At 45.7% G+C, this 16445-nt stretch overlaps 3 protein-coding genes across 3 annotated transcripts; 2 read left to right on the top strand and 1 right to left on the bottom strand.

Moving 5' to 3' along the window:
- Positions 1 to 935: 935 nt before the first annotated feature.
- On the top strand, positions 936 to 10708 carry LOC100846034. Its single transcript, XM_014896707.2, has 16 exons — positions 936 to 1879; positions 1977 to 2126; positions 2768 to 3038; positions 3135 to 3227; positions 3984 to 4158; positions 4258 to 4503; positions 4615 to 4809; positions 4898 to 5093; positions 5885 to 6838; positions 7695 to 7810; positions 8130 to 8305; positions 8694 to 8884; positions 8986 to 9072; positions 9172 to 9329; positions 9424 to 9634; positions 10315 to 10708. Exons 1-16 carry the CDS (start codon positions 1034 to 1036, stop codon positions 10462 to 10464), a joined length of 4215 nt encoding a protein of 1404 aa, XP_014752193.2. The 5' UTR covers positions 936 to 1033; the 3' UTR covers positions 10465 to 10708.
- Positions 10709 to 10874: 166 nt separating this feature from the next.
- On the bottom strand, positions 10875 to 13417 carry LOC100823919 (pentatricopeptide repeat-containing protein At2g22070). The gene has a single exon (XM_003558583.4). The coding sequence runs from the start codon at positions 13411 to 13413 to the stop codon at positions 11005 to 11007; it is 2409 nt and encodes an 802-aa protein (XP_003558631.1). The 5' UTR covers positions 13414 to 13417; the 3' UTR covers positions 10875 to 11004.
- Positions 13418 to 13571: 154 nt separating this feature from the next.
- LOC100826697 (protein AE7-like 1) lies at positions 13572 to 15858 on the top strand. Its single transcript, XM_003558592.4, has 5 exons — positions 13572 to 13710; positions 13832 to 13937; positions 14349 to 14448; positions 15205 to 15250; positions 15498 to 15858. Exons 1-5 carry the CDS (start codon positions 13611 to 13613, stop codon positions 15605 to 15607), a joined length of 462 nt encoding a protein of 153 aa, XP_003558640.1. The 5' UTR covers positions 13572 to 13610; the 3' UTR covers positions 15608 to 15858.
- Positions 15859 to 16445: the final 587 nt, after the last annotated feature.

The raw sequence follows: 16445 nt of genomic DNA, 5'->3' as shown, positions 1-16445 counted from the left end.
GGCTTTCGGGCCGGGCTTGGGACGGAAAAGTGAGACCCAAGCCCGGCCCGGGACGTCGGTCTTCGGACCGGGCCGGCCGGGCCAGGCCACCCATGCGCAGGTATATGTTCAAACAACAAAAAATACCATCCCTTGTTTGAACAAATAGTTCCGTCGCTGTCGATTCGCGGTTAAAAGCATGACAACAATCCATAGTGAGTAACAAACTAGATTGTGTATATATTCGAGTATCTCCATTCCAAAATAAATGTCACAATTTTATCTAAATAAGCGTGTATATAGAAACGTTTCATTTTCATATTGAAAAAAAATTGCGACACTAATTTTGGAACGGAGAAAGTAATATATTCCGTAGTACAATGTTATTACATACTTCCTCCGATTCATAGTAAGTGTAGCTGATTTGGTACATCTTTGAACTAAATCAGCGACGTTTATTATGAATCGAAGGGAGTAACGTTTGTACCGTGTACGGAGAACTTTATAAATTTCTTAGATCGATCATCTCTCAATTCTCAAAAGAGTGGGCACTTCATTATTCTTTTTCTTTTGAAAGTCAACAAAATGGCGTTTTGACCACCACTATATTTTGTTGTCCTACATCCAAAAAAGTTTTGTCGCGTGACATCATGCAAATATAATTCTTACAAAATGAACGTTGTGCTTTTTCTATACAAAACATTTTTTATTTTTCAAAATTAACACGGTGTAACTGCACTATGTCATGAAAAACCTGGAGATGTACCAACACTTGTTAAATCTTAACACGTGCACTCTAAGCTCACTCATTGGAGACTGGTATGCCAAGCGTTATTAATTGACCACTGACTAACCATGCACAAAGACACGATTTCTTCTTCAAAGGGAAAAAAGTTTACAAAATACATCACCAAAAAGGGTGGGAAAAAAAGAAGAAAAATAGCCAGCCAGCACAGCAGCAACCAACTTGTTCTTCCCGGATTTCCTCTCCCTCTTCCCCCACAGTCCAGCGCCAACCACTCTGCTCCGCTCCACCGACAGCCGCGGCCGCCGGATGACGGTGTTCCGCGGCCCTCCCGGCCGCCCCTCCGCCCTCGTGGCCTGGTGGAGGAGGCGCCCGCCGCTGGGCTTCGCCGCCAAGGTCTCGATCGCCATCGCGCTCGGCCTCTCCTTCGTCATCGTATGGACCACGCTCTCCCCGACCTCAGCCTCCCAGCAGATCTCCACCGAGCGCACCTACTTCGCCGCCGAGATCGCGGAGCCGCCGACCGCCTCCCGCAACCGCACCAGCGGCAGCCACGGGAAGCCCCACGCCACCAGGAGCTCCCGCGGCCACAAGAAGCGCCATTCCCCAACCAGATCCCACTCCCACCGTCCCAATGCTACCCCCTCGCCTGATGCCACGGCGTCGAAGACAAATCTCACCGAGCCGGCTCTGAGACCCGATCAAGAACCCAATGAGAAGGGGCCGGAGCCGGTGACGGAGACGGAGACAGAGCCGGAGGAGGAACAGGAGCAGGAGGTGGAATTGTCCGTGCCGGAGGACAACGGGGAGAACACCGGGAAGGCGCCTAAGGAGGAGGATGAGAAGGCGCCGGAGCTGGATTTGGTCGACGAGTCGAGTGAGCTAGACGGCGACGAGGAGGACCCGGAGGCGGCGAAGAGGAATCCTTCGAAGGAGAAGAAGAAACTCCCGCATCTGTTCAGCCCAGCCGCGCATTACCACTGGAAGCAGTGCAGCGCCAAGAGCGGCCACCACTACATCCCTTGCGTGGATTTCGATGCGGATGGGAGCCAGAGGCACCACGAGCGGAGCTGCCCAAGGTCGCCGGTGACATGCCTGGTGTCACTGCCGAAGGAGTATAAACCGCCTGTTCCATGGCCGGAGAGGAAGGAGAAGGTGACCGAGTCGAACACAGTTTGATGTAAATTCTTGTGTTTTTGCTGCTTTGGTTGTTCTTGTGTGGTGAATTTTTGTTATGCACTTATGGCTGCAGGTTTGGTACGAGAATATTGGGCATCCTAGGTTGGCAAGTTATGCCAAGGGCCACAGCTGGCTGAATCGGACCGGTGAGCACCTTGTGTTCCCACCGGAGGAATCAGAGTTCAAAGGTGGCGCGAGCCATTATATTGAATCAATTGACGAGGTAATGAATGGTGATCTTTGTCATTTTCTTTAACTGGATGGTAGTTGTATGCAGATAGAGCTCTAGCACTTTGCAGTTACTAGTGACTAGTAGTGAAATGCTTTTAAATCAAAATTTGCACGTTTGTCACTAACTTGCACTCTAAATTAGCGTAGTAACAACTAGAAAAATCGTTTAGCAGAAACATGGGATTATAAATGTAAATATGGAACCAATATTTGGCAAATCTATGTACATAGCTTTGTTTGCATGGAAGACGATTATTGTCTTAGCAGTGACCCCGTTCGGATGACTTCCACCATGGTTGGTGGATATATTGAGATTGCAATTCGTCTCTTTGGTTTAAACTTTGTCTCCGAGTTAATGCGCCAATAGGTTTCTTGATTTCTGATAGGTCATTTCTAGGTTGCTCCAATCAATTGTGAAGTCACTTACAATTGATCTGCATTCTGTGTCCTGGTATACAGATTCAAAAAATTCAATTCTTACACTGTTACATGACAACAGATACTGGAACAGATTGGTTGACTTTGGAAATTGAAGATTTATCACTATTCACGTTTTGAAAATATATTACGAATATTTTTATATTTGTACCAAGTGCTTAAAACAATCTACACGATACCTTGTTTGTCACACAGATGGCACCTGATATTGACTGGGGTAAAAATATTCGCGTAGCATTGGACATCGGGTGCAAAAGTGCTGGATTTGGAGTCGCTCTACTTGAGAAGGATGTGATTACACTATCTTTAGGCCTTGCGAATGAACAAACTGATCTTGCGCAAGTTGCCCTCGAACGTGGCATCCCAGCAACAGTTGGCAGTCTGGGATCAAGAAGATTACCCTTTCCTAGTGGTGCATTTGATGTTATTCACTGCAGTGAATGCAACATAGCATGGCATTCTAATGGTATGTATTTGATGCTTCATTCCTCTCTTTAGACCGAGAACTTCACTATCTTGTGTTACTCACATCTCGAAAAACACTACATACTGTACGGATTAGGTGGAAAGCTTCTCCTAGAGATGAATAGGATCCTTCGCCCAGGAGGATACTTCATTATATCGAGCAGGCATGGTGACCTCGAGAGTGAAAAAGGTATGCCACGATACTATGTATGCAGAAAAGGCTATAATTATTGAAAGAGTGAAGTGCGCAAGAGGTCCTTGAACTATTCCAGGTGTCTCATGTAGGTCCTGGAGAACTCCGGAAATCGTTATCTAGGTCGTCAAAGTACATTTAGTGACTCATCTAGGTCCAATTTAGTTGAAATCAGCTGGCATGTTGACCGTTGACTGGAACTACTCCCTCCTTTTCATAAAGAATGGCACATGCATTTTTCGAGGTCAAACTTTGACCAACAATTAGACCACTAATATGCACATTATGTGTTATAAATTTATACCGTTAGAAACGTTTTCTAAATACGAATCCAATGATATAATTTTTGTAGCACATAATCCTCATATGATTAGTCTAATTGTTGGTCAAAGCAAAATCTTGAAATGTGTGCACACCATTCTTTGTGAAAAAGAGGAAGTATTTCAGGGCTGATTTGGACCTGGATGAGTCACTCAATATACTTCAAAGGACCTACACGATGATATTACAGTTCTGGGACCTACGTGAGACACGAGAAATAGTTTGAGGACTTTTGATGCACTTTACTCTTACTGAAAAAACAACGTCACTATAAACCGACCAAGCATGCAGATTAGCTCAACTTGTATGGTACCATTAGTAGTCTTGTTATATTTCCTCAAAATTAGTTTAAATTTCTTCGTTTCTATTAAAAAAATCTTGAAGAACTTCCCTATTTACGCCCCCCACCCCAATTGTTTTTTTCTTTTCCAGGAATATCAGCTTCAATGACTGCGCTTTGTTGGAACGCAGTAGCTTACAATAGTGATGATGTCAGTGAGCTTGGAGTAAAAATATTTCAACGACCAGCCTCAAATGAGGAATATGATCTGAGAGCCAGAAAAGATCCTCCATTTTGCAAGGAAGATCAAAACAAAGCTACTGCATGGTAAGTAGTTGGATTATTCGGTATGGTGTTTCCTTAATTTATTATGCACACTAGTGTGTGTTTGCCTTGTAAAACAGCAGCTTTGATTTTCCTTTGCAGGTATATTCCAATCAAGCACTGCCTGCACAAAGCCCCTGCTGATATTGAAGAAAGAGGTAGTGAGTGGCCTGAAGAGTGGCCCAAGAGGCTCGAGACTTTTCCTGACTGGCTTGGCGACATGCAAACAAGGGTGGCTGCTGATCATAACCATTGGAAGGCCGTTGTTGAAAAATCGTATCTGGATGGCTTGGGCATTGATTGGTCAAATACTCGAAACGTACTGGATATGAAAGCTGTATATGGAGGGTACACTCTCCTTTTTAATTCCAAAAATATAAATAGATTTGCTCTTAATAATAAGTAATGTTACTTTATACTACAACACGTCATGAATTAGCTGTGATTGTTTCCTTGCAGATTTGCTGCGGCTTTGTCATCCAAAAAAGTTTGGGTCATGAATGTTGTTCCCGTGCATGCTCCAGATACTCTACCTGTAATCTATGAGCGCGGGCTGATTGGTGTTTATCATGATTGGTGCGAACCATTTAGCACATATCCAAGGTCCTACGATCTTCTTCATGCTGACCATTTATTCTCACGCTTGAAGAACAGGTATGTTGTTGAAAGGACTGCCGTACTTGGACTTTGTATAATGGTTGGTGTTCTTATAGTGTGGTATGATATTGCTTGCATAATGTAGATGCAAGCAACCTATTGTGATTTTGGTTGAGATGGACCGTATTTTGAGACCTGGAGGTTGGGCCATCATCCGGGAAAAGCTCGATATTCTTGACCCATTGGAGGCAATTTTGAGATCACTGCATTGGGAAATTGTGATGACCTTCAGAAAGGACAAGGAGGGCATCATGTCTGTAAAGAAAACAACATGGCGGCCATGAGCTAATCTGTCGAACCACAAGGCCTCCAGCACACCAATTTTTTGAAGTGGTGCAGTTTTGATTCTCCCTGGTTGTTAACCTGGGATAAAGACACACGATTTATTCATTCCTTGCCTTCCACGACCATCTACGCCTGAGTTTGAGCACACGATTGTTGGCAGGTTGCGGTTCGTGTCACACTTGTCAAGTTCATCTTTGACAACAGCATCCAGCTCTAGGTTCAGACATAGAGGATTCCTTGGAACCAGTCCTGGATCCTGGCAACATGGGGCTGTACAAGATAGAATTTGTTGTTTCTGGAAATTGTAACAATGTGTAAAGACTAAAGGATGTAATTAAACCTGCACAATTGTTTGGTGTTCCTGAAAGATGTAACAACATGTAAAGATCGTAGAATTTGAACTTGCTTGGTATTCTTGAAAGTTGTAACAGTGTGCAAAACTTGAACAAAGCTGTATTGTGTAACATAATGGTCATCTTGAGAAGAATTGGGGAAAGAAATGCTTTCTCTGAATCCACTGTGGCACTGTCCTGTTACTTTGCTGCATTTGTGTTTCAAGAACATCAACTTACAATTGTACAGAGCTTGACAATTCACCAACAACACTGGAGTTACTTGTTGTACTGTGATTATTTCAATCAGTAAAGTCAGCCTTCTGCTAAAGAAAAAAACTGAAAAGAAACTAGCGTTAATTTTTTTCCGGTTAAATCAGTTTCAGCATTCCCTCAAAAAGAAAAGAAAGAAGCACTTCAGCAAGGTGCCAAGGAGAGCCCAGAGCTGAAGGTAGCGGCAAAAAACCCACCCAAGGGGCCAAACCGGCAAACCTCCCCCAAACCCCAGTTCACCCCACGCTCCCAAACCCGCCGCGATGCCGCCCTTCCCGGCGGCGACCACCGCCTCCGCCACCTCCCACCTCGCCCTGCTCCTCCTCTTCTCCTCTTCCTCCCTCTTCTTCCTCTACAAGTCCATCAGCCTCCGCCGCCTCCGACGCAGCCCCTCCCCCACCGCCTCCCCCACCCCCACGCTGCTCTACGCCTCGGCCACCGGCACCTCCAAGACCCTGGCCGTGCGCCTCTCCCGCCGTATCGCGGACGCTGGCGTGGACGCCCGCCCCACCGACGCGGCCGCCTTCGACCCGGACGACCTCCCCTCCGTCCCGCTGCTGCTCCTCGTCCTCCCCACGCACGATGCCGGCGCCCCCCCTCCCGCCGCTGCCTTCCTCGCGCGCTGGCTCGCGGAGTCCGCAGCCGACTTCCGCGCCGGGGCGCTGCTCCTCTCCCGTGTCCGGTTCGCCATATTCGGCGTCGGGTCCCGGGCCTACGGGGACACCTTCAACGCCGCCGCCAGGAGCTTCTCGCGGTTGCTGCGCGAACTGGGAGCCGTCGAGGTGATACCCGTTGTAGAGGGCGACGTGGATGACGGGGACCTTGAGATCGTGTTCGAGGAGTGGTGTGGGAAGGTGCTCAGGGTGGCGAACGGGGAGGAGGTTGAAGATGGGGCCAACGGAGAGAGCGGTGGATTTGATGAGCTGGAGTTGGAAGGGGAGGAGTCTGATTATGATGATGATGATGATGACGAGGAGGAGGAGGAGGTGGTAAATGGGGAGGTTGACATGGAAGACCTTGCTGGCAAGGCGACAGCAAGGAGGCAGAATGGGAAGGTGGCGGGTTTGCCGAATGGAGCAGAGAATGGTGCGAGGGAGATGGTCACTCCGATCATCAGGACAAGCTTAGAGAAGCAAGTGAGCATCAAGTTGTCCTTGCATTTTGTTTTACATAATGCACGATTCCTGTTGTGGATCAGAGCTTTAGGGCAATAGGAAGTTTCTTGATTTCATATGCGAGAGGCACACTAACTCGAAACCTTGATAGCAAGTTGGATATACATAACGGAAATTAAGTACTCCCTCCGCCCCATATTAAGTGCCAAAATATTACATGTATCTAGACGCTTTTTAGGTATAGATACATCCATATTTGGGCAAATTTGAGTCACTTATATGGGACGGAAGGAGTATATCAATTGAGTTTTGTTTGATCTTTGTGTACCTAGCATACATCACTGATGAGGATTTATAGCAATTTTAAGATATTTGGGGACTGAGGCAGATTATTATTCGTAAGCAGATCAAGGCATTAAATGAAGTACTTTCCTTAGATAAATCCATCCCATGCATTTCCTGAACTATGTTACCTTTTTGCCCTACGTCACTGCTGTACAAAACTGCCCGCTCCATACGGGCGCCTGTAAGTTAGGTCTGCCCGTGTGCTAATAGAACTAATGCTTACTGTAGAATAGTTAGTTTGGTAATTTGTTATGACAGAATGAGATTGTTGAAGCAGGTAGTCAAGATTATGTTTGAAGCTCTTGATTATATCAAGACAACTTTTTCTGATGCCAGACGTGTTGGTTAACACTAGGGTTGTATGTTTTTTCTCACACCTGTGCGGTCCTTGCTTGTAAGGTACAAGCATGCTCTGTATAGATGGGGCTAATAGTTGATACTTATCGCCAGTAGTTGATATTGCTTAGTCTGTATATTTATTCTGTATATTGTGATCTACACCCTGTATAATCAAGCTCCATATTTGTGCCAGGGCTACAAAATTGTTGGTTCTCACAGTGGGGTAAAGATTTGTAGATGGACAAAGTCACAACTCCGAGGTCGTGGAGGGTGTTACAAGCACTCATTTTATGGCATAGAAAGCCACAGGTGATTTTTTTTCCATTTCTGTAACATGGTATTTGGAATGATTGTTAAGTACTACCTCTGTTCCATAATTCTTGTCGAAATCTTACATGTATCTAGACACTTTTTAGGAATAGATACATCCATTTTTTAGCAAATTTGAGACAAGAATTATGAAACGGAGGGAGTAGATGGTTGGACATTTGGACTTTGCAGTTAATCATATATGTTCATCTTAGTTAACTTCTTACATATTGTACTACTTAGAGTTGTTCTAGAAGACAATTATTTGTACTGTACCCTATTACATATAATATTTTTTGTTATATGCTCAATTTGGTAGATGCATGGAGGCAACTCCAAGTTTGGCTTGTGCAAATAAGTGTGTGTTCTGTTGGAGGCATCACACAAATCCTGTTGGGAAGAGTTGGAAGTGGAAGATGGATGACCCTCTTGACATTGTTAATACCGCAATTGATGAACACAGGAAGATGGTTAAGCAGATGAAAGGGGTACCGGGTATGCATATCCTCCCAACTCCTATTAAAGTAATTCTCGAATAGTGAAAATCCACTGCATATTCTACTGCCCAAACAACAAATACATCCATGGCAAAACATCTGTAACTTGCCTATAAAGGATACAGATACAGCCTTAAGAAGGTTTTCATGCCTACAACAGTAGTTATGTTGGTAAAAATGTTCCAATAAGATATGCGAGGACCAATTAACTGTTAACTTCTGTAAGTCTTTATTAATGTACACTGCCTGCCGTGCTGGGAATTTAGGCTCTACATAATACAGAGTTCCTGGCTGCCGGCAGTAATATTAGTTAGTTCCATAATAGTATCAGCAAGCAATACACTGTAGTCTTCAATTATAATTTTTCTTGCTCTCTTTTCTTTCAGGGGTAAAGCCAGAACTGCTAGCAGAGGGTTTATCTCCTAGACATTGTGCATTATCTCTTGTTGGTGAACCAATTATGTACCCGGAGATAAATACTCTGGTTGATGACCTACATCGCAGACACATATCTACATTTCTGGTTACAAATGCTCAATTTCCTGAAAAGATCAAGACGCTGAAACCGATAACCCAGGTCATATTCTCAATAGATTCTAATTAAGCCAGTTCTTGGTGTCTGTGCTCAAAACAACACGTTTAGAGATAATTCATAATTTTAATGCCTTATGGTTGCAGCTATATGTCAGTGTGGATGCAGCTACAAAAGAAAGCTTGAAGGCTGTTGACCGGCCACTTTTTTCAGACTTCTGGGAGCGTTTTCTGGTATACATGCAGATATGTTTGCAGATGCACAACATGAAATTATGGTGTACAAATACTAACTCTATTACTTTGTTCTATTTACTTTTGGTACTGAACTAGGATTCACTCAAGTCCTTGCATGACAAAGATCAACGAACAGTATATCGACTGACATTGGTCAAAGGCTGGAATGCAGAAGAAATAGATGCATATGCGAACTTACTAAACCTTGGGCAACCCGATTTCATTGAAATCAAGGGTGTAACATACTGTGGCTCGTAAGTGCCTTAAAAAAAATGACCTGCTGATTATGGTTTGGCTTCTTTGCTGATTTCCTCACCTGATGTTTTATGGTAACGCTGATGCATACAGGTCAGCAACTTCAAAGTTGACCATGGAGAATGTACCCTGGCATGCTGATGTAAAAGAATTCTCCGAGGTGTTGGCATCAAAAAGTGGCGGTGTATACGAATTAGCCTGTGAGCATGTGCATTCATGCTGTGTCCTACTCGCAAAGGTGGATAAGTTTAAGATCAATGGCAAATGGCATACATGGATAGATTATGACCGATTCCATGAACTGGTGAGCTTTCTTCACGAATAAGTAATGCTGGATGTTTCTAAAAAAAAAGGGATTGAGCTACTGTGTCGGTAAAGTAGTTAATATTCTATATGCATCATTTGTGGGTAGTCTAACAAATGAACCTGACTAGTACAATGGGCAAATGGAACTATGAGCTTATGTCCACGAGCAACTATTACTTGTATGATTCACTTGTCCAAAAGACAAACAAATTACAGCATTGCAACATGTTAGAATATGGGACATGCAAAAAGAATTGTGCAAAAGTATGATCATGCACTGGAGCTGTTGTGCACACAAATTATCGTATTTTTGCACACATTTTTACTTGTGTCATATCCTAACATGTTTTATTACTATGTTCTTTTGGGAAATTTTATGATGCTTGAGTACTGAACCAACAATAGGTCCATATGTTGTTAAAAAAAAACAATAGGTGCATATGAAGTTGTTAACCTATGCTTATGAAGTCCACATTCAAGACAGTACTACTATGTTATCCTTCTCGTATTGTGCACTGCTATCTTTTTCTCTATATACATTTGCTCCATTGGGTGAAAAATTGACGGTGGGGGAGTATAATGATGTGGTGCTCCCACACCATTGTCTGCACAGATTAAGATGTGATACAGATAAGAACATAGTTTGCACATCTAATTGACATTCATTCACTAATGCAGGTGACATCTGGAAAGCCTTTTAAGAGCTGTGATTACATGGCTCTGACACCATCATGGGCTGTCTACGGTGCAGAGGAAGGTGGCTTCGATCCAGATCAATCTCGCTACAAGAAGGAAAGGCGCCATGGAACTGCAGCTCTCAAAGGCTAACCAATCTTGTCACTAACCACTAGTCCACTACTACATTCCAGGAGCCAATTTTTTTGAAGACAGAGCTGTGGAGAGTAGGGCGCCTGTGCCCGATTCTTGTTTCTATAAGTTTTGGAATCGACCTTTTTCTGGAATACTTTTTGTATGGTAGTCCGATGTAGTGATGTTTTCCTTGATCCCAATCAGAGCGAATTTAGAACAGAAATTTTGAAACCGGGAAATGAAGGTATTTGTTCTACTGCTATCTGATACTGATGGCCATCGAGTGGCAGAAGCATGCAGTACTCTGCCTCCCTTCCTGCCAAAACAACTGCTCGGTCTGGTCTGAAAAAATATGCTGCTACGAAACAATGGTTAAGTCGTCGTGCTTTGTTTAAACTTTGGTTTTTTAGCATAAAAGAATCCTAGAGTAGCAGTATTATGGGATGTCTGGTTTTGCGTATACTGACATGTACCGCGGACCCGCCTGTTCTCGTGAGAGTGGTTACATCTGCAAGAATGAAACAACAAGAACGTTCATCCTTCCTTGTAAACCAGTTTCTACCAATAATCTTTACACGAGCAGAACCCATCCTTGAAATGATGAAATCTTGTGGCATCTCGCAATATGATCTCCCTGTCCGCAACCTTGGAGATGAACTTGATTGCTGTATGGCAGTCATTGCACACCCGGAGGTTCTTCATGATCCGCAGCGTTGTCTTCTCCGGCGTGCTGACGAGGCCGAAGGCGATAGCGAGCTTTTCGCTGTGGCGGCTCAGCATCTCCTCCTTGAGCTCGTCGTCGACGTCGTGCAGGACAGACTGGAGGTCAGGCACGAAGCCGGCCTTCTTGATATCATCCCACATCTTCGCAGCCGTCCTGTAGACTGTGTCCCTCTGCGGATGCAGGACATCGTCGGCTCCGAAAACATGGACTCTGTTACCTATGTGAGTCCAGCTGAAGCCCGTCTCCTTCTTCACAGACTTGTCCTTCCTCCGCTTCCATATCTTCGCCGCGTCATTCCACCTCCCACAGGCAGAATACACGTTGGAGAGAGCGGAGTAGGCGCCGCTGTTGCCGGGATCAATTGACAGCAGCTTCTCTGCGGCCAGTTCTGCCAAATCTGCATTCTTGTGCACTCTGCAAGCTGAAAGGAGCGATCCCCAGGCTATTGCATCAGGCTCCACAGGCATCTGTTGGATGAATTCCTGAGCTTCAGAGAATAGGCCGGCACGGGCGAGGAGGTCAACCATGCATGCGTAATGGCTCATTTCAGGTACAATGCCGTGCTTGTCCTGCAACTGCTGGAAGTACCTCTTCCCTTCATCTACAAAACCAACATGAGTGCAGGCTGACAACACACCGACAAAGGTAATGCGATCCGGTTTCACACCAACTCGGAGCATTTCTTCAAACAGGCCAACGGCATCTTCTCCAAGGCCATGCTGTGCTAAAGCAACGATCATGGACGTCCATGTGACCGTCTCTTTGCGCCAGTGGACCCGATCAAACACCCTTCTTGCCCATGGCAAGCTGCCCGACCTTGCGTACATGGTGACGATGGAATTGCTGACAGAGCTAGATTGCTCCTGCAAAGACCTGATAGCCTTACAGTGGATCTGCTTGCCGTACTCGAGACATGCCAGGCTTGCGCAGACACTAAGAACAGCAGCAACCGTATAGCTGTTTGGTTCTGGCCCACTTCTAATCATTAACCTGAAGAGCTCCATGGCCTCATCGTTGTGACCATTCTGCTCATAGCCAACAATCATCGCAGTCCAGGCAACAACATCTCGGTTACTCATAACATCGAACATTTCCCTTGCATGCTTCATGTCACCAAGCTTAACATAGCCTTCCAGGAGAGCAGTGAAGGATATAACGTTCAGATCGGCCATCACTGCCTGCTGCATGACCCCCCTGGCATTTTCAACACTGCCGGACTTTGCATACATTGAAATGAGGGCATTCGTGACCTGACCAATGTATGGCATTCTACTCCTCAAAATATATGCATGCACCTGCTTTCCAATGCTCACCATGCCAAGGTTAGCGCAAGCTGATAGGACACTGGTGATTGTGAATTCATCTGGTGCCATGGTAGAATAGCTCAGCATTCGCGAGAAGAACCACAATGCCTTGGCATTAAGCCCATTCTGGTTGTACCCTGCGATGACTGCATTCCATGAGACGATGGTCCGGTCTGGCATGTTCTCAAACAATGATAAAGCAAGGTCCATCCTTCCCAGATGTGCGTCCAGTGATACCATGGCATTCCAGCTCGAAACGCTCCGCTCCGGCATTCTTTCAAACACAGCCCTTGCCGTCTCAGCATCTCCGCACTTGCCATACATGTTGAGCACCGAGTTGGCCACCGGCACGCAGCTACTCAGTCCGAGCTTGACGACGAAGGAATGAACCTTCCTCCCAACTCCACGGGCCTCCGTCGCAGCGCACGACGAGAGCACGTTCGTGAGCGTGAACTGCGTCGGGGACAGCCCATCCGTGACCATGTCCAGGAACATTTTTATAGCCTCCCCGAACCGGCCGACGCGGTTGAGCCCGACGACCATGACGGTCCACGACACTGGGTCCCTCTCCGGCATTTCCGCAAACACTGCGCGGGCGTCGGCCAGGCGGCCGGACTTAGCGTACAGCGACAGCAACGAGTTCCAAGTGAACACATTCCGCTGCGCCGCGGGGATCTCGTCGAACAGGCGGCGCGCTTCCCGGAATCCGCCGCCGCCTCCAGCAGCGGGGCCGGCGTAGTAGGACAGGAGGTTGTTGCAGAGGTAGGCGCTGGCGAGGAGTCCGGCCTTGACGGCGCGCGCGTGAATGGCGCGCCCGGCGCCAGGGTTGGCGGCCGTCTGGCAGCGCTGCAGGAGGCGCGCACAGTGGTCGCTGTCGCTGGCGGCGGCCATTGCCGTCCGCGGCGCTCCGGCGTGGAGCCCCAAAGCGGCATCTTGCATGTCGCAGAGAAGTCAGCGCGGTCAGCAGGCCGCGCGGCCCACGGGATTAGAACGAACCGGCTCACTTCACTTTCCCTTCCTGAAACGCCCACAGGAAACTCGCCAATATTTTTCTCCTCTTCCGACTTTCCGAGTCTTCTCTCTTCCCAAGTCGCACACCAGCAGTACCCAAGAGGAAGAGGAAGAGGAAGAGGAAGATGACGGTGGGCATGATCAACGCGAACCCGGTGGTGCACGAGCGGCCGGAGCGCGCCGCCCACCCGCACGCCGCCGCTCTCGACGCGCTCGACGTCTTCGGTAACAGAAGCACACGCTCTCTCACGAATCCCTCTGTTTCCTCTTAATTTCCCCATTCATTCCTTGGCTTCACCTACTGGGAACTGATTTGGGGCGCCCGCGCCGTCGTCTCCGTCTCCAGATACGGTGCGGGACATCAAGGACCCGGAGCACCCTTACTCGCTGGAGCAGCTCAGCGTGCTCTCCCAGGAGTCCGTCTCCGTCGACGAGAAGCTCGGCCGCATTCAGTACGTATGCGGTGGAATGAACTCATGATTTTGGGGATTAGGGTACGAAGTTCTCAAATTAGTAAGGGTTGGTAGGAGTTAGTGCTTAATGTTACTCCTGCTGTGCCATGCTCCTATTATTCGGGTTTCACAGCTCAGAAGTCAGGATCATTGTGGGTTTGTTAGTGGAAATTTGGGATACATACTAACATACACAATTTGCGCCACTTTCGTGAGTCGCAACAAGAGAATTAACACAAACTAGGCAACTAGCAACCAAATATGGACATTTTTCATCTGTGTCGCGTGGAGGTAGAGATCCAGAATGTGACAAGCAGGCCGCGTAGAGAAATACTTGTTCCTTTCCTTGCAAGAACTATATCAGCTTCAGTTTTTTTGGGGCCACTGTTTACACCTTACAATTGCCTGCAGGATAACTTTCACCCCAACTGTGCAGCACTGCAGTATGGCGACTGTAATTGGCCTTTGCCTTAGGCTTAAGTTGATGCAAAACTTCCCCCCACACTTCAAGGTGCTTAATATGTTCCTATATTCATGGGATTTTGTTTAAGTTGACTGTACATTACTTTTTATGAAGTATCCGTGCCATCAGCAAATCATTTATGCAATCTTGTAGAGTTTACACGCATGTTCATTCTAGGCAATACTTCTGTTTTCTTCCGTCTCCACATGTTGTGAAACATGGGATCAATGGCCGAAGGGAATCTCACACGTTTTAACCATTAGTTGATAATTGTCGTTTCATTCCATCAAGACGCCTGATACATGTTTATGATTGCGTAAACATGGTTTAGGTATAGAGAACCAGACAAGCGTCACAAGCCACACACTGCAAGATAAAGCTCACACAAACCTACCGAACACTCTTTATGATGGTTTTTTATGTGCCTCGGAGGAACGATAATCATCTTAGAACGTTGAAACTTTTTTCAGTAGACACTACTCACTGATCTAGTATTTGATAAGTCAGTTGTTCAGGTGCTTGTGTTCAGTACCATCGTTAAGTTTCAAGCTAGTTATATGCAAACTGACCCTTGAAATATTTTGCTTATTGTTTGACCATCAACTGGCCTGTGATATGCATGACACCTTGATGAATTTGGTGTAATGATGTTAAAATTAACTTCATAATCATTTCTAATTGCTGGAATTTGTTTTATTATCACCAAATGAGAAGAACTTTGTAATTATTTTTAATATTGTTTTCATCACCTATCAAGCATCTCAGTAGTACTATGATTCGCTTTTTTTGTGTATGAATATGCAGATTGACATTAAAGTTGCTCCAGGATCTCTTGCTAATGAAGAATCAGGTGAGTACGATGACAAATATCTATGATGGATAAGTTAGTTGCTGTCAATATAATATGACTGGGCATAGTAATTCATTACAGTGCAGCATTATGTCATCCATGAAACTACATAAAAAATTCATTTACCTTTTACCCACTAAATTTTGCAAGAAAGCCCATTCAACCGGGAGAATGAAATGGCAGTTGCATGTCATAATTGTATGGAGGGAAATTCAGTATTTGTGATATTAACATGCTGAATTGACAGTAAACAAACAACTGAACGACAAGGAGAGAGTCGCGGCAGCCTTGGAGAACCCGAACCTTCGCCAGTTGGTCGATGAGTGCCTTTGCTCCGACCATCCATCCTCATACTAACTTATCCCTGACGCGCCGCAACCTGCGTGCTGTACAGCAATAATCTTTGCATGTTGTATTTTTTTTACCCCTTATACTGCACCTGCCCATGTACAATCACCGTCTGCCATCTGAAAGTGTGGAGGAGGAAAACAAAGGAGAGTATTGTTGTTTTTGTTGTACTACCATGTTTCAGTCATGTTTCACTGGTCCTCTGTCAATTATTATTAATTATTGACATCAGAGTTTACAAGTGGATTTTTTGCTGTTGTTGTGAGTGATGCTTCGTCTATTAACTTTCCAGTATTTGATTTCGTCTTTTCTTTAGACGCGTTAGTCGCGGCTTAATTATCATCTTTGAGAAGGGGAGCCGTGTGGTGCTCTCCATACTGAACTGGCAGTGTCAAATTGAGGCAAGTTTATGATGTGCGCTAGTTGGCTTAATAAACGTGTGAGGCTTGCCTCGCCGTCCATGTGTCTCTGCTCTTCCGATGAATTTGTCTGCATCCTGTCTCAACTCAAAACATGGCTCCGATTTATCTAATCTGGAACTGACCAGATGGTCGACCCTTATCTTCCATGTTAGATGGGAAATTTCCCATCAGATTACGTGAGGTTTGGCTGTATCCCCCCTGTATAGTGCATGGCAGCTAGCACGTGTGCGTCAGAATGGCTAACCAGATGCCGTTTTGTTTGCTAGCTGATGAGATGGAAAATCTGGAGAGAAAATTTCATCAAAGGACAGTCCTCTTGATTAGTGTATTGAAATGACGTGACAAAACATAAGCCAGCAACATCACGGAGGATATGAGTTACCAGAATAAAAGGAATCCTTTCTTCCTTTCTCGAGAATAAAAGG

The sequence above is a fragment of the Brachypodium distachyon genome, chromosome 1 (genome assembly GCF_000005505.3).
Source record: "Brachypodium distachyon strain Bd21 chromosome 1, Brachypodium_distachyon_v3.0, whole genome shotgun sequence".
Classification (NCBI taxonomy): Eukaryota; Viridiplantae; Streptophyta; class Magnoliopsida; order Poales; family Poaceae; genus Brachypodium; species Brachypodium distachyon.
Note: the sequence above shows the minus strand (reverse complement) of the source record. Positions and strands in the feature narration are given on the sequence as shown.